The sequence below is a fragment of the Amblyraja radiata genome, chromosome 14, assembly GCF_010909765.2.
Source record: "Amblyraja radiata isolate CabotCenter1 chromosome 14, sAmbRad1.1.pri, whole genome shotgun sequence".
Taxonomy (NCBI): domain Eukaryota; kingdom Metazoa; phylum Chordata; class Chondrichthyes; order Rajiformes; family Rajidae; genus Amblyraja; species Amblyraja radiata.
Genome location: NC_045969.1, coordinates 51178189 through 51202001, shown reverse-complemented (window position 1 = coordinate 51202001; position 23813 = coordinate 51178189). Strand labels below are relative to the sequence as shown.

General features: G+C 45.2%; 1 protein-coding gene across 2 annotated transcripts in view; it reads right to left on the bottom strand.

Annotated features, from left to right (window-relative positions):
- Positions 1–23167, bottom strand: part of egfl6 (EGF like domain multiple 6) — a 54372-nt gene extending 31205 nt beyond the window's left edge. The window contains exons 1-6 of one of the 2 annotated variants that reach the window (XM_033033334.1): positions 22816–23165; positions 15075–15181; positions 10119–10211; positions 8049–8168; positions 1895–2014; positions 1323–1457 (exon numbers count right to left, since the gene is read on the bottom strand). In XM_033033334.1, the coding sequence (XP_032889225.1) occupies positions 1323–1457; positions 1895–2014; positions 8049–8168; positions 10119–10211; positions 15075–15181; positions 22816–22910 (670 nt within the window). In that variant the 5' untranslated portion in view covers positions 22911–23165. Of the gene's footprint in view, positions 1–1322; positions 1458–1894; positions 2015–8048; positions 8169–10118; positions 10212–15074; positions 15182–22815 lie in introns of both variants that reach the window. The other variant, XM_033033335.1, reaches the window with a different exon arrangement.
- Positions 23168–23813: the final 646 nt, after the last annotated feature.

Genomic DNA, 23813 nt, shown 5'->3' with positions numbered 1-23813 from the left:
TCTAATTTCTTTCTTAAGATTCTTTTTACATTCTTTATACTCCTCAAGCACCTCATTTACTCCATGCTGCCTATAACTATTGTAGATCTCCCTCTTTTTCCGAACCAAGTGTCCAATTTCCCTTGAAAACCATGGCTCTTTACAATTTTTACGATTTCCTTTCAACCGAACAGGGACATGATTTACGAGGGTGTTGCCGGGCCTAGAGGGTCTGAGCTATAGAGAGAGGTTGAGCAGGCCAGGACTCACCCACATCTCCCAAGCAGTTAAACAATTACAGCTGTTAGAATTAGACTAAATCATGAAAGGTTCCGTGGGGCTTTGACTGGGTGTTGCTATGTTTAGGATTTAACGGTAGACTTGCCCCGATATAAGCAGACGGCGCCAAAGTAGACACGGTTAAAAGGTTCATGTTCTAGGAGTAAGTATCACCAACAACTTGGCCTGGACCAGCCAGGGTGTAGGTGAGGCCGCATTTAGAGCATTGTGTTCAGCTCTGGGCACCATGTTATAGGAAGGATGTTGTCTGGCTGGAAAGGGTACAGAGAAGATTCATGAGGGTGTTGCCAGGGCTAGAGGATCTGAACTATAGAGAGCTGAGTGGGCTGGGACTCTCCTTCGAGCGCAGGAGGATGAGGGGTGATCTTATAGAGGTGTAAAAAATAATGAGAGGAATAGATCAGGTAGACTCACAGAGTCTCTTGCCCAGAGTAGGGGAATCGAGAACTAGAGGACATCGGTTTAAGGTGAAGTGGAAAAGGTTTAATAGGAACCTGAGGGGTAACTTTTTCATGCAAAGGGTGGTGGGCGTATGGGACGAGCTGCCAGAGGACGTAGTTGAGGCTGGGACTATTGCAACGTTTAAGAAACATTTAGACAGGTCCATGGACAGGTCAGGTTTGGAGGGACATGGGGTAAATGCAGGCATGTGGGACTAGTCTAGATGGGACATGTTGGCCGGTGTGGGCAAGTTGGGCTGAAGGGCCTGTTTCCCCACTGTAAGACTCCATGACTCTATACTGATTGAAATAATAGAGGGACTATATCCTAACATAACCTCAAGGCTTCTAAAAGTGAAGTGGGAACTGGAAAGTTATCACAACTTGTTTCCTGGCTATAGGTACGGTGTAGTATAAGTGATGAGTACGGGTGTCAGGGGTTATGGGGAGAAGGCAGGAGAATGGGGTTAGAAGGGGGAGATAGATCAGCCATAATTGAATAGCGGAGAAGACTTGATGGGCCGAATAGCCTAATTCTGCTGCTATTCCTTATGACCTGAAGTTTGCCATGCGGTTATGAAAGATCAGCAACATTATCCATACCTATACACTTGTATTTGCCGTGAACATATTTAAGCTCGTAACCAGTTTGGCATTTGCAGAAATAACTGCCGAACGTGTTGACACATCTCCGTAGAGGTGGACACAGAGGTCTGGAAGCTGCACATTCATCAATATCTGGAAGAGGGAACAGTAACAGTTTAGGGTGGCGCAGTGGCGCAGCGGTAGAGTTGCTGCCTTACAGCATTTGCAGGGCCGGAGACCCAGGTTCGATCCCGACTACGGGTGCTGTCTGTGCGGAGTTTGTACGTTCTCCCCGTGACCGCTTGGGTTTTCTCTGAGATCTTCGGTTTCCTCCCACACTCCAAAGACGTACAGGTTTGTAGCTTAATTGGCTTGGTGTATGTGTAAATTGTCCCTAGTGTGTGTAGAATAGTGTTAATGTGCGGGAATCGCAGGTCGGTGCGGACTCGTTGGGCCGAAAGACCTGTTTCCATGCTGTAACTTCTTCAAACAGCGCAGAGATGCTGCCTGTCCCGCTGAGTTACTCCAGCATTTTGTGGCTATGCTTTTTAACTGGTGCACTTGCTGTAACGCATGAAGGACGCACACACCTACGCAGGTTTTCCCGTCTGGTCCGAGTTGCAGGCCCGCAGATGGACAGAGGCAGTGGATCTCCCCCTTCATGTTCTCACAGCCGTACTGACAATTGGCCATGGCGCAGGTTCTGGAATCTGAAAAACACCAGAGGTCATGTGGGGCTATTAGCACTCAGTGTGCATGAGCAAGCCAACAAGGTCAGACACTTCAGACTTTCCTCCCCTCTCTTGGGGGACAGAAATGTAACATTTTAATTTTGAGCAATTCTGGGCCCCATATCTGAGGAAGGATGTGCACCCAATCTCATCAGTTTCCAATTTGGTGTCTTAGATTAAGATTGCACATTTGTGCCTCCCGCTACTGAAATCTCCAGCTGAGAATGCAGTGCTAGCATTTCTTTCAAGAGGGCTAGAATATAAAAACAGGGATGTAATGCTCAGGCACTGGTCAGGCTGCATTTGGAATACTGTGAGCTACTTTGGGCCCCATATCTGAGGAAGGATGTGCTGGCTCTGGAGAGGGTCCAGAGGAGATTTACGAGAATGATCCCAGGAATGAGTGGACTAACATATGATGAACGTTTGACGGCACTGGGCCTGTACTCACTGGAGTTTAGAAGGATGAGGGAACTTACCTCTTTGGAACTTACTGAATAGTGAAAGGCTTGGATAGAGTGGATGTGGAGAGGATGTTTCGATTGGTGGTAGAGTCTAGGATTAGAGGTCATGGTCTCAGAATTAAAGGCCGTTCCTTTAAGAAAGGGATGAGGAGGAATTTATTTAGTCAGAGGGTGGTGAATCTGTAGAATTCTTTGCCATAGAAGGCTGTGGAGGAAAGTCAATGGATATATTTACAGCAGATGTAGATAGATTTTACTTCGGAGTCACGTGAGTGACTACGTGAAGAACCCGCTCAGTGCGCAGGCGCGACATTACGCCAGCAGTGCAACAGCGGCTGCCACGGGAGTTAGGCTGTCCCGTTACAGAATGAACCGGACCGTCAGGTGAGTACCCTGAGGTTGGGGTTTCTTTTACAGGTGAGCCTTTTTTCTGCTTGTGTTTTTTACAGGCAGAGAAAAAGGCTCTGGAACAAAACTGTCCCCCGTTCAAGGAGGAACGGTTTCCCGTTGGGGAGGGGGGCAGCAACAGGCGGTAGGAGCGACCCGGTGTTCCTCTATTCCCCGACACCGTGCCGAGGCCAGCCCGCTAGTACCTGAGCAGCGGGCTGGACGCATAGCCACTCGAGAGGCATCCGGCAGGTGTTCCCGATTGGGACGGGACGTCTCTCCACCCGCACGGAGGGAGAGAGAGCCGCCTGAGCCGCTGGAGCGGCTCACGGAGCAGGTGCCTGCGAGACGCGCTGCTTGAGGGGCGCTCTCGCATCTACAAGGCAAAAGCTCCAGAAGAAGGCGGTAGGAACCGGGCGCTCTGCTATCCCCATCACCGCGCCGAGCCCAGTCCCGCTAGTGCCTGAACTACGGGCTGGATGTCTAGCCATCCGAACAGGCCTCCGGCCGGTGGCGTCCGATTCGTCGGACGGGGACATGTCTCTACCTAAAATGAAGGAGAGACAGCCGCCTGAGCTGCATCCAACAGCTATTGGAGCAGCTCCAGCGAGATGCGCAGAAAGAGTGCTCTCGCGAAAAGAAAAAACAAGACTTTCGAAGATATCTGCCCCCGTCCAACTCCGCAAGAGGAGAAGGGGGGGCAGCAACAGGCGGTAGGAGCGCTATCCGGGCGCGCCGCTATCCCCGACACCGAGCCGAGTCCAGCTCCGCTAATGTCTGAACAGCGGGCTGGAGGCAAAGCCAAATGGAAGAGCAACCGGCCGGTGGCATCCGACTCGTCGGACGGGGACGTCTCTCCACCCAGGAGGGGGAGGGACAGCCGCCTGAGCCGCATGGAGCGGCTCTTGGAGCAGGTGCTCCAGCAAGGTGCACCCCGGGAGGGGAGCTCTTGCAGAGGGAGGTCAGGCACTCCCTCTACAGTGCCTCCTGCACTGTCCATTGCATCCTCCTTTCCAGAGGATAGCTTTGGGGACCAGGACTGGGCTGGTCCAGAACAAGGGGTTATGGCTGAAGATTTCGGGAGTATGCAGGGGGTGCAGGAGCAGGAACAGCTGCTTGGTTAAGTGGGCCGCTACGTGTCAAAACCCCGTGCAGGGGAACCGCTAGAGGCCAAACTAGCGGCAAGTATCAATCACCTTTCCAACAGAGCTCTGCAGGGGCAGGTGATTAATGAAGCTTTAGATACCTATACGGCGCCGGAGAACTGTGAACCTCTAAAAAGTACCAGCGGTGAACAGCCAAATCTGGGGACACATTGGGGCAACCATCCGGCACCACGAGCTAAAGCTGCAGCGGATACTCCGACTATTGACAGCAGGCATCACTTCGTTTGCTCGTTCTATAAACAACACCGAGATGACCACCAATCAACAGGATACACTCGCGTTGTTGTGTAACACGCAGTTTGAAATTAATAATCTGCGGAAAGAAATCATCAAACCTGCCATCAGTCCTCGATTTGCCGGGCTGTGTAAAACACCAGCCGATAAGCCAGACAGGCTGCTCTTCGGGAAGGCAGGATATAAAACGAGCAAACTGAAAACACACACCACCAAGTGGCAGCACCCCGCCGCATCCACCAGTAAACATCCACCATTCAACACTGGTGAAAGCTCGGGGTCCACTTACTTTCACCGTAAGTCTTTTTTAGACCAGGGCCCAGAGCGGACCCCATGGAAAATGCGCCAACCCCCAACAAACACGCCACATCAGACACCTCGCAAGCCTCGTCCGACCAAAGGGAATCAGAGGAAATACCCGTAACCATGGAGGTAGGTGGGTCTGGTTCCTATCACCTTTTGGGAGGTGGAGGCTTAATACTAACAGGAGGTAGATTGCACCGGTTTGAAGCATAGTGGATATAAAATACAATCCATGTCAGAAAAAACGCCGCCAGTTCAACAATGGCCCCAAAGGGTATTTCTCCCTCCGTCAAAGAGAAACGTGAGGGACAAGCTGAACTGGTGAGACTTATCACAAAGGGGGTCATCGAAAAGACCAAACATGAACCTTTGGAATTTGTATCGAATATATTCACTAAAACCAAAAAAGATGGTGGCTGTCGCATCATCATTGACTTAACATCACTAAACAAATTTGTTAAGTATATACATTTCAAAATGGAGACATATGTTACTGCCAAACAACTGAATTCCAAAGGATATTCGACAAGTAGCAAGAGTAATTGGGAAAATGGTAGCAGCATTTCCGGCTACACAATTCGGACCTTTGCACTATCAAAAAATTTACAGAGAGCAAAGGTACAGGCAATAAAACGACATACAGGTCACTATTATCGTGTCATGAACTTACCCACTGAAGCAATATCAGAGCTACAGTGATGGGCAGAAAACGTTTGGCATAGTTTCAGCCCTATCTTTATCACTAACCCTACTTTAGTTACTAAAACAGATGCCAGTGCTCAAGGCTGGGGAGCGACTAACACCATATCCAGCACAGGTGGTAGATGGACTAACCTAGAGTCATCATTACTACTTACACTGGGCATTAACTATCTAGAGATGTTGGGCCCCTTTTATGGTTTAAAAGCATATGTATCTAATATGCAGCACTTGCATGTTCGGTTACAAATTGATAAATACTACGGTGATGGCTTATATTAACCATATGGGTGGCATAAAATCATTGTCATGCGACAAATTGGTCAACATGATTTTGCAATGGTGTGTCGAAAGACATATTTGGCTATCAGCTACTTACCTACCAGGTAAGCTAAACACCCATGCCATGAGAAAATTAAACGCCTGGGTTGCAAGTTTGAACAGACCTTACCTGGAACTGGAATTGTCCAAACAAACCATCACCATGTCGGCATCCCTTCGAACATCCACCAGAGGCAGTACTTAACCAGCATCAAAAAAGGGAGAAGTACTGCCAGGAAACAGGGACGACATACGCAACAGCTACAGCCACCAACATACTGGAGTTCCTGGCCTATCTACACCACGATGTAGGGATCAGCTACAGTGTCATCAACAACCAGCGCCAGGACAACAGGCGATGGGATCCCATCCACTGGTGGTAAAACTGATGAAGGGCATTTACAATATCAAGCCCTAAGCCCAGGTATACCCATATTTGGGATATCAGTGTGGTCCTGACATATCTCAGGGAATGGCCACCAGCCAGATCCCCCGGCCTCGAGCAAGCTACACTAAAGACGCTCATGTTGATGGCACTTGTATCCGCTCAGAGGGTCCAGTCACTACACCTATTGCGACTGGACAACATGATCACAGCTCCAGACCAGATCTGTCGTTATCCAGCGACTGATCAAACAGAGCAGACCAGGAACACCTTATCCAGTCGTGGCTTACCCACCAGAACCACGGTTATGTGCCATGACTCACCTACTATCCTACATAGACACAACCAAAATATACGAGGGAGATGAAAAGCCTTGTGGGTCAGTCACAAAAACCTTATGGTCGGGTGACGAGCCAAACCATTGCGAGATGGCTCAAGCAGGTGCTAGAAACTGCTGGGATAAACACTAACATGTACAAATTTTATTCCACCAGGACAGCATCCATGTCAACGGCTAAAGAATGGACATGCCTATAGACCACATCCTGGCTACAGCAGGATGGTGGGAAGGAAAAGACCGTTCAGAAATTTTATAATAAGCCGTTGGCAAAACCTGGTTTATTTGCAGTAAAGATTTACGAACTGCAAATATTTAATTTAAACCCAGGGGAGCAACTTAATTCTTTGTTGTTATTGTTTAAAAAATACCATTGTGTTTTTCTACAAATAGACTCATTGGTTGATTACGATAACACTTCCTCCCTCAAGAACTTTGGCAGTGAGTGAAATGAAACTGTTACACGGTTTGAAATCACAGAGCTTTGAAATCTTCACGTAGTCACTCACGTGACTCCGAAGTAAAATAGTAAGATTAAACGAGAACTTACCAGTTTGAAGTTTGATCTGTATTTTATGAGGAGTTACGATGAGGGATTACGTGCCCTCCGCTCCCACCCTCATTATATGGATCAAACTAATAAATTGATGTCTCCTTATCTTTACTATGTTTACTTCAAATAACTGTGTCTATCTGTGATTCCACACCGCTGCTTGGAAGTCTGCCGCGCCTGCGCACTGAGCGGGTTCTTCACGTAATCCCTCATCGTAACTCCTCATAAAATACAGATCAAACTTCAAACTGGTAAGTTCTCGTTTAATCTTACTATTCTTGATCAATACGGGAGTCAGGGGTTATGGGGAGAAGGCAGGAGAATGGGGTTAAGAGGGAGACATAGATCAGCCATGATTGAATGGTATAGACTTGATGGGCCGAATGGCCTAATTCTACTCCAATGACATAAATCTGTTCCAAATCTTTTCCAATGCAGATGACATTATTTCAATGAGCTGTGCATGTAGACAGGGAGCAAAGCAAAGTATATATTTTATTCTTCATTATTCCCAGAGGAAGCCGACAGCTGGAAAGAGCGTTCTCAATTTGAACTTTATTTTGGAGCTTGAACTTATTTCCTGCATGAAATGATTGATCAGGAAAGGGACGTGGAGCAAAGTGTTGGTTCAAGATTTATTCATAGTAGCCTTAACGTATTAACATGATTTATAGTTGGGTTCAATTAAATGATTATGAAAGGAAAGCGATGGCTTTGAGAGGCTGGGCAGCAGGTCCCCACGGCTGGATTCAGGGTCAGCGCCATAGAGTAGACAGGGGAGGACCAATCGACGGTCAAGGCCACGGGCACGGGCATCGGGGGTCGAGGATGGGCTGTCCGTGGGTGTCAGAGGTCAAACAGGCCCACAGTGGACGTCAGAGGACGAACAGGCCACAGTGGGTGTCAGAGGCCGGACGGAAATGCACCGCCAAGAATAAAATGGAATACTTAGTGACATTAGCGGTGCCTTTTATGTGGCCACTCTTTGCATACATTGTGTTGGAGCGGACTCGGTGAGCCGAAGGGCCTGTCTCCACGCTGTATCACTAAAACTGGAAAAACTATAAAAAGCTAAGTACTAAATCGGCTGGCAATAAAACATAATGAACTTTTCAGATGATGCGTGCAGGAGAAGTCTTTTGTGACACCATTCCAGTTACTCACTAGCACATGTGTTATCGGGCATCAGCATGTATCCATTCAGACAGTAGCACTTGTAGCTGCCGTGTGTGTTCATACATCTGTGCTCACAGGGCCTTGGCTTCAGTCCACATTCATTAAAATCTGTAGCGGCCAAAAAAAACATTGGAACAAAACATGAGTAGCAGAAAAGACTGCATTCATTTGTTTTGCGAGACGATTTATAACACTTGTGGATTATGCCTGAATGTGAAAAGTGATGGTGTGCTGTGCAATATTCATCAAGGTGGGAAGAGTTCAATGAATATACAGTACCTCCTCTGTGTTTAGAAATATCGAAAAATAGGTGCAGGAGTGGGCCATTCGGCTCTTCGAGCCCGTGACCTGCGTGGGTTTTCTCCGAGAGCTTCGGTTTCCTCCCACACTCCAAGACGTACAGGTTTGGAGATTAATTGGCTTGGTGAATGTAAAAATTGTCCTTAGTGGGTGTGGGATTGTGTTAATGTGCGTGGATCACTGGCTGGCGCTGACCCAGTGGGCTGAATTCCACTGAATTCCACGCTGTATCTCCAAACTAAACTAAACACCGTAGATGTACATGTTTGTAGATTAATTGGCTCTGTGTAAATGTAAAATTGTCCCTAGTGTGTGCAGGGTAATGTTAATGTGTGGGGATTGCTGGTCAGTGCCGACTCAATGGGCCGAAGGGCCTGTTTCCACACTGAGTATGAGGTGTCACAGTTTGGGAAGTCAAACTAGGGCAGGATATTTACAATGGAAGCCCCCTGGGGAGTGTTGTAGAGCAGAGGGATCTAGGAGTAGTAGTATATTCTTCCCTGGAAGCAGCATCACAGATTGATAGGGAGGTGATGCAGGCTATCGGCCTGTTCACCTGCATCAGTCAGGGAGTTGAATATAGAAATGAGTGTGTTATGTTACAGCTGTACAAGATGTTGGTGAGGCCTAGTAAGAGTGTTCAGTTCTGGTCACCCTGCTACGGAAAATGTGCCATTAAGTTGAGAAGAATGAAGAGAAGATTTAAGAGGATGTTACCAAGGACTTGAAATTCAGTGGGACATTGGGCATGCTGAGACATTATTCCTTAGAGTGCATGCGGTTGAGAGGTAATCTTATAGAAGTCTATAAAGGCTCGTGGAGAGTGTGAATACCTTTGCTCAGCCCGCCTGGACCTAGCTGATCTCCCGGTTGCCAAACATTTTAATTCCCCTTCCCATTCCCACACTGACCTTTCTGTCCTGGGCCTCCTCCATTGTCAGGGTGAGGCCAAACACAAATTGGAGGATCAGCATCTCATATTTTGCTTGGGCAGCTTACGACCCAGTGGTATAATGATTGACTTCTCTAACATCAAGTAACCCTTGCATCCCCTCTCTCCATCCCTCCCCCACCCAAGTCGTACCAGCTTCAAAGTTGTCTAACAATGGCCTGTTTCCTTTATCATCATTGCTTTTTTGCATATCTTTCATTCATTTGTTCTACATCACCATCTATATCTCTTGTTTCCCTTTCCCCTGACTCTCAGTCTGAAGAAGGGTCTCAACCCAAAATGCCACCTATTCTTTTTCTCCAGAGATGCTGTCTGACCCGCTGAGTTACTCCAGCTTTTTGTGTCTACCTTCTGCACGATCACCCATCAACCTCCTGCGCTTCGAGGAATAAAGTTCTTGTCTGCCCAACCTCTCTCTATATCTCAGGTACTAAAGCCCTGTCAACATCCTAATTGGTGGTGGTCGGAGGGGCCGTAGGCGCAGATTGGCAGCCACGCTTCTGTCAGTCTGCCCCAGGGCAGCTGTGGCTACAGAAGTAGCTTACCACCACCGAGTGTGACTGAGGAGTGAATGAATAATGCGATGTAAAGCGCCTTGAGTATTAGAAAGGCGCTATATAAATCCCATCCATTATTATTATTATTATCCTTGTAAATTTTCCCTGTGCTCTGTCCAGCTCAATTACATCCTTTATTGCGATGCTTGTCACCTCATGGTTTCTGGTATACCTGTTGGTGTTTACTGGGGTCATCAATTCACCTGCTTCAAACGTTACAAACTTTATAAAGTCTATCTTGGCACTCACCTTGATTACATGTTTTACCAGTAAATCCTGGGTAACATTTACATTTGTTTGCCCCAATACATTCTCCGTGTTTACATCCATGTTCACAGATAGCTGCAAAGAAATCAAACCATGGGAATTAATGCAGAATTAAAATTGAATTGACTGGCTGCATTCTTCTGTTCTTTCCACACTAGGCTAGAAAACTTCAATGCGAATTAGAGGAAGTAAATTTTAACTAATATAGATTGTATTTTCGTATTGAGGGATTCATTAAGCAAGACATATTGACTCAGTCTGAAGAAGGGTTTCGGCCTGAAACGTCGCCTATTTCCTTCGCTCCGTAGATGCTGCTGCACCCGCTGAGTTTCTCCAGCACTTTTGTCTACCTTCGATTTTCCAGCATCAGCAGTTCCTTCTTAAATACATAAATACACTTTATTTTCAGTCCGAGAAGCATAAAGTCATCAAATGGAATGAAAGGATTTTTACTGGGAATGGTCAGTGTAAAGCACAAGCCAGTGGTTACAACTTTTTCTGAGGACGTTTGGCGTGTCCCCTACAACTCTCACCAACAGATGCACCATAGAACGCATTGTCTCAGGATGTATCACAGCTTGGTTTGGGAACAGCTCCATCCAAGACCGCAAGAAATTGCAATGAATTGTGGACGCAGCCCGGACCATCACACAAACTAACCTCCCTTCCATTGGAGAACAGATTCAGACTGAAGAAGGGTTTCGGCCAGAAATGTTGCCTATTTCCTTCGCTCCATAGATGCTGCTGCACCCGCTGAGTTTCTCCAGCATTTTTCTGTACCTCCCTTCTTGACTCCATTTATACCTCACGCTGCCTCGGCAAGGCCAGCAGCATAATCAAGGACGAGTCACAACCTGGCCACCCTCTTCTCCCCTCTCCCATTGGGCTAAAGGTATAAAAGTGTGAAAACGCACACTTCCAGATTCAGGGACAGTTTCTTCCACGCTGTTATCAGGCAACTGAACCATCCTACCACAACCAGAGACCATCTACCTCATTGATGACTCTCGAACTATCCTTGATCGGACTTTGCTGGCCTTACCTTGCAGTAAATGTTATTCCCTTATCATGTATTTATACACTGTAAATGGCTCGATTGTAATCATGTATTGTCTTTCTGCTGACTGGATAGCATGCAACAAAAGCTTTTTACTGTACCTCGACACGCATTATAATTAACTAAACTAAAGTAACAGATGTGCAGCATTCATCTGTAGCTGCCTGAAATGATCCTAGGGCGATGACCTTCAGGATCATCGTGACCTTTAGCTCCAGCAACTGAGATCCAAGCACTGGTCTTTAGCTGGGGCCCTGCCTACAGCAAGTAGGTGGCATCAGTGATTATTGGCTGTGGAAATCTTAGCCACGTGATACACGGTTTAGTTCAGTTTAGAGATACAGAGAGGAAATACCAGGTCCGCGCCAACCAGCAATCCCCATACCTAGCGCTGTCCTACCATCTTTTACCAACGCCAATTAATCTACAAACCCACATGTCTTTGGAACCAGTGAAAACCCACGCGGGGGGTGGGGGGGTGAGGGGGTGTTGTTACCAAAATGGCACAATGACAGTTCATAAGACCTTGTAATAAACAAATCAAGGTTTGGGGCTGATTTATTAAAGAGTGGTTACGTCCAATGCTTAGAAATGTGCTTGGGCCACATTTGGAATAACTCTGTACACAGATACATTAATGTTATACTTGTCTACATCCAGTTTCGTTTAGTTTAGAGATACAGCGCGGAAACAGGCCCTTCGGCCCACCGAGTCCGCGCCGACCATCGATCCCCGCACATTAACACTTGCCTACACATGCTAGGGACAATTTTACATTCATACATTTAAACCAAGCCAATTAACCTACAAAACTGTGCATCTTTGGAGTGTGGAAGGAAATCTAAGATCTCGGAGAAAACCCACGCAGGTCACGGGCGGGGAGAATATACAAACTCCGCACAGACAAGCACCCGCAATCAGGATCGTACCCGGGTCCCTGGTGCTGTAAGGCAGCAGCTCTACTGCTGTGCCACTGTACCGCCCCTAATAGGTATTGGGTAGAATCAAACAGAAATGGCGGAAACAGCTTTGGAATTTATGAAAAGGCTTGATGGAATAGGTGTGAAGATGGTCGTTTATCTTGTGGGGTAGCTGATCAGTTATTCATATAAGATAGTCACCAAAATATCCAATCTTGAATTGAGGAGAAATGCCCAGAGGGGCAGTTATAGAGCTGTCCACTGACAGTCACGGTTGGCTGACAACCATTGTGTCTCTAGGGATCCAGCGATAAGCATCTCTACAGGCGGCCATATTTCCTGCACATCCTCAAAACTCTTTAGGTCTGCGTGCTGCACATTCTAAATACAAAATCCATATGTCGGAAGAAATTTTGGCCACAAATCTACTTTCAGTTTTTGTACCTTCTCTACTGCACAGGTCATCACGGCATTGTGTCATTTAAACGATCAATTTAATTGACAGCGGACAGAAATACTCAGGAAAATTTTACATTAACCAAGAGTTAATGCTGCACAATGTAACTCCTCAGTCGGTACATAAGAAATGTATTAACACAATAGATATTAGCGTCTGTGGAATAATTGCCTGAGTGATAGTTGGACACGTGGTAAACCATTCAGACAGTGGGATCCAGACACACAGCTGCTGGGCTCCCTTGTCTTTGGCATGCTTCTTTCTTGAGATTGGAGCCAAATATTTGTTCTCTCACAGCTAAGGCTTAGCTGGTGGGAAAATAGTTCTGCACACAAGATTATGACCTGTGCGGTAGCTTTTATCAGATGCTTCATGCACTCACTCCGGGGCATTGGCAAAACAGGTGTGCTCGCTTCGTGCAGTCTGCTTGCAAAGACTGGTTCTCACAAGCCCTCGTCAAAAATGGTGATCCACGGATTGTAATCAAACTTCAAAGTAAACTAGACGTTTGGCAATTACTGTTATTGTTCAGCTTCTGCTCACGATCTGGCACTGAGCTCCAGCACCTGAGCTATCATCCAGGATAGCCACAAAATGCTGGAGTAACTCAGCGGGACAGGCAGCATCTCTGGAGAGAAGGAATGGGTGACGTTTCGGGTCGAGATCCTTCTTCAGACTGGTGTCAGGAGTGTGGGAGGTACATACGAAGATAAGGAAGTGTGAGTTGTGAAAACAGGACTAATGGGATGCAGATCAAGGAAAATGTAGAGTAGATCATTGTTAGTTAGGAGAACGTAACAGCAAAGTGGCAGACACAGTAACAGATAGAGGTGCAAGTTTGCAAATGCTTTGTACCCTATTTGCACAACCAAATTGCACCAAACGTTGTGCCTTTTAGGGTGGAATTACCTTGGAAAGCTCCATTTCTCTATGTGTTTAGAGGAGCTTGGGGACAGAAATCAGCCTTCAGTTCATTGCTAAATATGTACAAGACCACACGTTCACTTTGCAAACATTTGGTTCCATGTCATACTCTACCAAGCTGTTTCTGGTGATTTTTTGGTCCATTTCTCTGGAATTCTCTCCCTATATCCCTCCACTTTGTCAGCTTGCTCTATTCTCTCAAGAGAACACCCCTGGAACCCACCTCCACGTAAGCATCTGTTTAGTTTAGTTTAGTTTATTGTCACGTGTGCTGAGGTAATGTGAAAAGCTTTTGTTGCGTGCTAACCAGTCAACGGAAAAACATGAACACATGATTACAATCGAGCCATTTACAGTGTTTGGATACATGAAAAGGGAATAATGTTTAGTGTAAGGTAGAGCCAGCAAAGACCGATCAAGGATAGTCAGAGGGTCACCAAAGAGGTAGATGGCACTGCTCTCTGGTTGTGGTGGGATGATTCAGTTGCCTGATAACAGTTGGGAAGAAACTGTCCCTGAATCTAGAGGTGCGCATTTTCACACTTCTGATTGAATGTTTCGCACGTTTGATCATCCCTCTTAATAACACCTTTGCAGGTTTGGAAGTCATTTCCGTTGCAGTGTGAAGCATTTTTATATTTACATGGGGCAATATAAATATGGGTCCACGCTGTTCACAAAGTGGTCACCGCATGTGTCCGTGTAATGCTTGGTGACACCTTCAGGGATTTAGATGATGGTATTTACACTAAATGTAATATTTTTCTGTCTTCAGTCAGAGGTCATACGATGTCCTTTAACGTCCATTTACAGGGCATAGACATTGGTGATAATGCCAGCAATACAGCCCACAAGGTCCGTGTCGAACCTCGTGCCGTTAAAAACTAATCTCCTCTGCCTGCACATGATCCATATCCCTCCAATCCCCACATATCCATGTGCCGTTCTAAAAGCCTCTCAAACGCCACTATCATATTTGCCTCCACCACCACCTCTGTCAAATACTTGTCCCACACATTGCCTTCACTGTGCCCCTCTAACCTTAAAGCTGTGTCCTTCAGACCTGGACATTTCCACCCAGGGGAAAAGGTTACGACTGTCTACCCTATCTATGACTCTGATCATTTTATGTACATCATTTTAGTCTCCCCTCAACCTTTGACATTCCAGAGAAAACAATCCAAGTTTGTGTCAAAGATGCTTGAGTAACTCAGCGGGACAGGCAGCATCTCTCTGGAGAGAAAGAATGGATAACATTTCGGGTCTGAAGAAGGGTCTCAACCCGAAACGTCACCCATTCCTTTTCTCCTGAGATGTTGCCTGTCCTGCTGAGTTACTCCAGCATTTTGCATCTACCTTCAGTGTAAACCAGCATCTGTAGTTCCTTCCTGCACAAGTGTGTGTAACCTGCCCGTTATACTGTAGGTAACACCCCCTAGTCTCAGTAGCATTCTGGTAAACCTGGTGCCAGAAGCCAAAGGTTTGGGAGGTACAGTTACATTTAGTTAAGTTGCAGTAACTTCATACAGTGAGTGAGGTGCAGTTTAGTACATTGAAAGAAGGATACAGCTATTTTGTACCTTCGCAGCGCCCCTTGTAATTCTTTTTCCAACCGTAACAACATTCAAGTCGGGATCCATAGCGACAAACCCCTAGCTGAATTGCAGAATGCCTTCGGTCTCGAATCCTGAGGAAGAAAAACACAGATGTATCACCATCTACTCAGAGCTATTTCCTGTTTTTGTCCTCATACTGCTAACAGACCTGTGCATTAAAGTTGACAGCCTCTCAAGTACCAGCATCGGGGAACTAAAGGGCGTGCACTCTTTCACACGCCTTTCAAAATGTCCCAAAGTGGTTTACAGCCACGGGCTTCATCCCTGATGTATAGCCAGCGGAGCAGTGTATGAATTGTAGGAGCCGATCATTGCACTGCAATCTCCTACAACTAACAAAGTGATTATGACTCGATACCCAGCTTTTAGATGTAGAATGATTGATTCATAATAGTGGTTCGGACAATAAGGAGAACACCTTTGATCTTCTTCAAAGTAATGTCATTGAACCTTAACTTCAAGGTGATGCCTCCCACCTACCTAACAAGTGGATACTTTCTATCTCAACGAAGACCCTCGGACTATCCTTGATCGAACCTTGCTGGTTATATCATACACTAAACGTTATTCCCTCATCATGTATCTGTACACTGTGAATGGCTCGATTGCAATCATATATTGTCTTCCCGCTGACTGGTTAGCACGCAACAAAAGCTTTTCACTCTACATCGTTACACGTGACAATAAACTAAAGTGAAAACTGAGTGCAGGTTTCATCAGCCATCTACAGCAGCGATGCCTTTTCTGTGACCAGCCCTGGGTTTATCTGGATTGTTTTCGTTTTAAATCCACTGCTCTATTATCGTCGCCGATCAACTGGACTCTGACAACGGCATTCATTTTCCAGACACACTTTATTTATGTCAGCACAAGGAGATCAACACAGTCCCAGTTAAGGGCCTGTCCCACTTGCACGACCTAATTGGCGCGTTTAGAAGAGTTTTAAAAAATGACATGTTGAAGTCCTCCTTCGACTATGTAGAAGACCTCCTTCGACCTCCTACGACTATGTTGAAGACTAGCTTCGACTATCTACGACTAGCTACGACTAACTTTGGGAAAATTGGACACCTAATCGACCTCCCTTCGACCTCCATTCGACTATGATGAAGACTATCTACGACTCCCTTCGACTACCCTCGATTACCTACGACTAACATGCCGACCTACTATGACCTACTATGACAAAACCTACGAGATAAAAAAAAGTATCGATTTTTTCCATTTGGACCTTTTTTCACTCGCGGACATTTTTTAACTTATTGCAAAAAACGCCGCGACCTAGCTGAGGCCTCGAGTACGCGGGGACCACTCTCGAGCATGAAGAAGAGGTACGAAGACCTCCTACGACCTCGTGTCGACCATGCCGCGAGTATGAGTCGAGGACAAACTCGCCAGAACTCGCGGATTAGGTCGCCCGAGTGGGACAGGCCCTTTACTATACGGTCTGAAATTCCACTCGCAACGGTTAACTTTTATACAGATTTTGACCCTTGAAATTGTGCACAATTTCTCATTTCTTATCATCAATAACAATACGTTCTCAAAACACCAATACATATGCAAAAACACTAATTAGAGTAAAACTGCATGCCATTTATTCCTTTATTTAATTTTCAGCAAGGATGACTATCTAGACCCTTGTAGTGTAAAACTCTCTTGACTCTCGACTCTTGCTCTTGAACCTTGTAGTGTGCTTCAAGGAATATCTGTTATGTACATTAGGTTCAGGGCCGCACGGTGGCACAGTGGTAGAGTTGCTGCCTTAAAGCGAATGCAGCGTCGGAGACCCGGGTTCGATCCCGACTACGGGTGCTGTGCTGTTGCGGAGTTTGTACGTTCTCCCCGCAAACTGCGTGGGTTTTCCCTGAGATCTTCGGTTTCCTCACACACTCTAAAGACGTGCAGATTTGTAGGTTAATTGGCTTTGTAAATGTAAAAATTGTCCCTAGTGTGTGTAGGATAAGGTTAATATGCGGGGATCGCTGGTCGGCACAGACCCGGTGGGCCGAAGGGCCTGTTTCCGTGCTGTAACGCTAAACTAAACAATAAATGCCTTCTCATCTTGGAAAGTGAGAACATCAATCAGTCAATTAAGTACAACATCGTAATGAATATGCAACAGCTTTAATTAAATGGTTAGTCCTAGCTTGCTATCTCTAAACTAAACTACATTGATGTGCGTCTATGAATGCCTAAAGGTTGTTGTGCTGTACAACTATCTTAACCTTTGTCGTACTGCAGCATCCACACAATTAGTCCAGGCCATCTCTGTTCTATCAACTATCATGGAATAAATACCGGTGTAAGATCAATAAAACCAGTGCAGTAGACTTCAACTAAATTCCTTCGTGAAAATGGCTCAAATTCCAACGGAGCTGGGATTAGTATTTTGGGAAAGAGCCAAATTAACTGTGCAACCTGCCACAGGAATTTGGAATATTTGTGAAGGAGCAGAGGTCAGGATTTTAACGTGCTGTGGGATTTGGGAGGGTTGGGTCTGGGGATCATTGCAAGAAATTATTGTTCATGATATCAGCACCATGTATATAGCTTGCAGACCTCACTAGTTTATCAGCACTGGCAAGCGCCACCATAGGTTGGTCATTGGTACCCCGTTCATATTTGTGGTGTAATAAGTGCCCCCCCCAATCTCAGAGTCTACAACCAATAGACAATAGACAATAGGTGCAGGAGTAGGCCATTCGGCCCTTCGAGCCAGCACCGCCATTCAATGTGATCATGGCTGATCATCCCCAATCAGTACCCCGTTCCTGCCTTCCCCCCATATCCCCTGACTGCTATTTTTAAGAGCCCTATCTAACTCTCTCTTGAAAGTATCCAGCGAACCAGCCTCCACCGCCCTCTGAAGCAGAGAATTCCACAGACTCACAACTCTCTGTGAGAAAATGTGTTTCCTCGTCTCCGTTCTAAATGGCTTTTACCCCTTATTCTTAAACTGTGGCCCCTGGTTCTGGACTCCCCCAACATCAGGAACATGTTTCCTGCCTCTACCGTGTCCAAATCCTTAACAATCTTATATGTTTCAATAAGATCCCCAGAGGAACAATGGCAATGAATGCATCGGAATGACCCGCCAAAGTGCTTTACATCGGTATAAGAATAGTGTAACAAACAAACTACATACATATAGCCCTCACTCATAGGACGTCAAGAAAGGCTTGGGAGTACAGATGAGTCGATGGAGGGGGCAGTTCTGATGGGAAGAGGGTTGCTGTTCCACAGTCTAGTAGCTGCAACCTCTTGTGTGAAAATGTTACCCCTCAGATTCCCATTAAATCTTTTCCCCTTCACCTTAAACCTATGCCCTTTGGTCCTTGATTCTCCTACTCTGGGCAAGAGACTCTGTGCATCTACCCGATCTATTCATCTCATGATTTTATACACCTCGATAAGATCACCCCTCGTCCTCCTGCGCTCCAAGGAATACAATCCCAGCCTACTCAACCTCTTCCGATAGCTCAGCCCCTCTAGTCCTGGCAACACCCTCGTAAATCTCCTCTCTACGCTTTCCAGCTTGACAACATATTTCCTATAACATGGTGCCCAGAACTGAACGCAATACTCTAAATGTGGCCTAACCAACCCCTTCTCGCCTGCAGACCAATAAGCTTTGCAGAAGAGGCATCTTCTGACTTTGGGTAAATTCTCCCCTTAAACTCCTGTGATAATGTCAGGTAGTCAACATCAGGTGGAAGGTTTCACTGATTTCCCATACTCTCTCGTAACTCCTGTGACATCACTCGATCTCAATTAATATTTGTTTCTTGGACACCAATTGCCTTTTGACATTGGAGATCAAGTAGCTACAGGAGAATCCTCCGGCTTTGGGTGTAGAAATCACTTTGGTCATGAGGAGTTTCTTTAGTCAGAGGGTGGTGAATCTGTGGAATTCTTTGCTGCAGAAGGCTGCAGAGACCAAGTCAATGGATATTTTTAAAGCAAAGATAGATAGATTTTTGATTAGTATGGGTGTCAGGGGTTAGGGGAGAAGGCAGAAGAATGGGGTTGGGATGGAAGGATAGATCATCCATGATTGAATGGCAGAGTAGACGATGGGCCGAATGGCCTAATCCTGATCCTATCACTTATGACCCACCTTTGCCAACAACTTCTTCAGGAGATTCCCTCTCCCCTGACTCTCAGTCTGAAGAAGGGTCTCGACCCAAAATGTCACCTATTCCTGTTCTCCAGAGATGCTGCTTGTCCCGCTGAGTTACTCCAGCATTTGTGTCTATCTTCTTGGGGAAGTAGGGGTTATAATTGAGACCCTAATTTAAATCATATTCCTCGATTCCACTAGCCCTAAGAACAATTTATAACTCTTTCGTAAATGTATTTAATAATTTGACTGAGTTTATGTATTTGAGAAAAATAATAAAATCCACTGCATGAACATTTGACAACCAATGCATGAAAATGTAAAACAGCTAAAAGCACAAGGAAAACAGTCGTTATTGTAAATTACACTCAGTGGGTAATATCCGTAGCCCTTTGTGGAGTGTTAAGAAATTCAGATATAGTATGAGTACAGATCAGTAAAAAGTGTTTTATTGCCAGTTATTTATTGTGAATCCTTAATGGAGGGCAGTTGGTCTTGAGGATGATGTCCCTATAATCTATAATGGATGGGTGTAGATGAGGAAACATGAATGAGAAGAGGTGAGGAACCTTATAAATAACCTTAAATCAGACTCCTCTATCGCTTCATCGCTGTCTACTCACTGGCTTGGTTCAACTCTTCACCACGAGTGTCGATGTGCTCTGCTTGTTACGCTCTCAGAGATTCCACTGCCCCCACCCCTCCATCTGCAGTCTCCTGTCACTGCTTGTCCTGCCTGGCGGACAGCCAACTTGTCCATTTGGTCAAGTGCCAGGCAAGGCAACATTGAGAGAGAGGTGCCATTTGCTTGACATATTAACATTATTCTGATACTGTTTTTTTTTAACACTTTGTTGCATTTATGCAGTTTTTAACTCAAATAACTGCAACATTTTCACTGAAAAACTTGCACCTGGTTTATCAGGATTCTGAAGAAGGGTGACACAAAAAGCTGGAGTAACTCAGTGGGACAGGAAGCATCTCTGGAGAGAGGGAATGGGTGACGTTTCGGGTCGAGACAATTATAAGGGCCTCTCCTGCTGGGTTAATCCAACATTTTGTGTCTATCTTAGGTGTACTAATGTTTCTTCTCCTTTTATGAAACAGGAAAACCTGTGTGATTCTTACCTGAAACCTGATTGTTTTTCCATACCATTCATTGACAGTAAATCACTATTTTCCTTTCATTCAATTTCCATGGCGTACCATTTTGTAGAGCATGGTCTTGTACACTTTGGAAATGTTGAAAATTGACACCAATCCATCAACAGGGAGACGAAAATGCTGGAAAAACTCAGCGGGTGAGGCAGGCAGCATCTATGGAGCAAAGAAAATAGGCAACGTTTCGGGCCGAAACCCCCGAAAGAAGGGTTTCGGCCCGAAAGGTTCAAATATTTCCTTCGCTGAGTTTCTCCAGCATTTTTGTCTACTTTCGATTTTCCAGCATCTGCAGTTCCTTCTTAAACATCACCAGGGAGAGGCTGGCAATGTCAAATGAACTACAATGAAGTCAAGATTACGACTTTCAGATAACACTATACATTGTCACACAGAAATCGACATCACTCATCCGCGTCCCAAACATTTGAATACAAACTCACGTAGAATATATTTTAAATACTTCACATTCTTGTAGAGAAAACTAGGGTGGCATAAGACAGGGACAAAAACATGACCAGAATAAGCTAATGAATTGGCAATTTACAATCAATTGTGATTAATAAGCAAAAGGACACAAAGTGATGGAGTAACTCCATGGATCGGGCAGCATCTCTGGCAGACATAAATGGTGACATTTCGGGTCCAGTCTCGAAAGGTCACCCAGCCATGTTCTCCAAGGATGCTGCCTGAGTTACTCCAGGGCTTTGTGTCCTTTTGTGTATTAACCAGTGAACACTTCTTTATTTCTACAGTAATTAAGAAGCACCTAGACAAGCACTTAAATTGCCAAGGACAGAAAGCTATGGATTGAGTGCAAGCAGCTTTGATAAGGACAATGGTTAGCATGGGCATGGCAAGCTGAAGGGCCTGTCTCTGTGCTGTATGACATTCCTGCTGTGAGAGGAAGTTAAGGCCACCTTTACTTAAAACATTATGTTTGTGATAAATCCTTAATAAAAGTCCATAAGCCTACAAAACCAAAATATATTAAAATATTTTTTTATTAGGAAGTTAAAATTTGGTCACCATTACATTCTATTCTGCTACCCAATTGCATGTGGTTTGTGGAAGATTTAATATTTGCGCTTATGAAATAAATATCAGTGAAAACCCGAAACTCAGCCAAACCAGTGTAATTTCAAGTGCATTTTCAACAATTTTCTGATCATGCCCAAACTAAAATTTCGACTAATAGACACAAAATGCTGGAGTAACTCAGGGGGGTCAGGCAGCATCGCTGGAGAACATGGACAGGTGATGTTTCAGGTCGGGACCCTTCTTCCAATCCATTTTCTCCAGCGATGCTGCCTGACCCGCTGAGTTACTCCAGCATTTTGCGTCTATAGAAACATAGAAACATAGAAAGTTGGTGCAGGAGTAGGCCATTCGGCCCTTCGAGCCTGCACCGCCATTCAATATGATCATAGCTGATCATCCAACTCAGTATCCTGTACCTGCCTTCTCTCCATTCCCCCTGATCCCTTTAGCCACAAGGGCCACATCTAACTCCCTCTCAAATATAGCCAATGAACTGGCCTCAACTACCTTCTGTGGCAGAGAATTCCACAGATTCACCACTCTCTGTGTGAAGAATGTTTTTCTCATCTCGGTCCTAAAAGACTTCCCCCTTATCCTTAAACTGTGACCCCTTGTTCTGGACTTCCCCAACATCGGGAACAATCTTCCTGCATCTAGCCTGTCCAACCCTTTAAGAATTTTGTAAGTTTCTATAAGATCCCCCCTCAATCTTCTAAATTCTAGCGAGTACAAACCGAGTCTATCCAGTCTTTCTTCATATGAAAGTCCTGCCATCCCAGGAATCAGTCTGGTGAACCTTCTCTGTACTCCCTATATGGCAAGAATGTCTTTCCTCAGATTAGGAGACCAAAACTGTACGCAATACTCCAGGTGTGGTCTCACCAAGACCCTGTACAACTGCAGTAGAACCTCCCTGCTCCTATACTCAAATCCTTTTGCTATGAATGCTAACATACCATTCGCTTTCTTCATTTTCTTCACTTCCCTCACTTCACTTCTTCACTTCACTTGTATCTTTGATGCAAACCAGCATCTGCAGTTTCCTTTTAGTGCATTAGAATCTCAACTGCCCTATTTAAATGCAAATGCATGCATAATTCAATATTTATGTCACAATATCTGATCAAAACTTGTACATTGTATCTTGTTGGACTATTAGTAAATTAGTATTTGTTGCCTGTCCAGTATATCATTTGATATCGCTCCTCATTTAATTGCAAAATCTCAAAAAACATACCCACCTAATGAACAAAAACATTTAAATTTGGCACTTCATTTCTATTTTGGTGAAATCTGTTGGGTTAGAATGAACAATGTTGTCTTATTTCAATTTAAAACAACAATTTTCCTGAAATCTTTATTCATAGTTAACAAAATTCTTACCCGTAAATCTCTGTTCTCCCGCTCACAGTAAGCTCTACAAATGCCAGCAGACCTATCCACATGCTGTGTAACATCTTTCTCTTTAATTCTTCCATAAAGCACTTCGCAGGCTAGGCACTGTTTAAATGCTTCCAGCTGGAAATACTTCAGGCTCTTCTCTCCCCCTCTCTCTCTCTCTCCTGATCTCCCTCTCTCTGTCTCCCTTCCTCTCCTCTGTACATGTGCACAGTGCAACTTATGGTTTACACTATTGAGCTGAAAGGAAAGTCTCTTGTTCTCTACTCCCTTCCCCCACACAACTTATGGTGGTGCTTGTGTAAATGATACAACCTGGCAGCCCCAGGAAACCATTCAGTGACGTTGCTACTATTTGGATTGCCAGCAGCCCTGGGAGGCTGGAGCTCGGCAGATTTATGAGTAGGGCTTGCAGTAATGAAGTACTGGGGTGTAGATGAGGCTGAGGGCTGCAAGTCCTGCCTCTAGACACAGCAGTGCGCCGAAACCTTGCAGCTCAGTCAGATAGAAACACTGGTTAGAGTCATTATAAAGTAATGCATCTCACAGAGAAGTTTCACTAACATTATTCATGCCAGTGCCTGGGTCTTGTATTGTTTAAGGAAGGAACTGCAGATGCTGCTTTAAATGAAGATAGGCACAAAAAGCTGGAGTAACTCAGCGGGTCATACAGCATCCCTGGAGAGAAGGAATAGGTCGAGACCCGAAACACCACCTATTCCTTTTCTCCAGAGATGCTGTCTGGCCCGCTGAGTTACTCCAGCTTTTTGTGTCTATCTTCGGGGTCTTGTATTTTTGATTTCCCATCTCAATTTAAAACAAGTTTGACTTTGTGGAACAGTTTTCAAACATGATATGAATTTCAGATATTAATTGTTTTAACCTGATAAAGGGGCGTTATTGCACAGAATCAAAATCCCAATTGGTGTGGAATTACTTTGAAGTGGTGAAAGATATGAATTATTTCACACTGATAAAGGTAA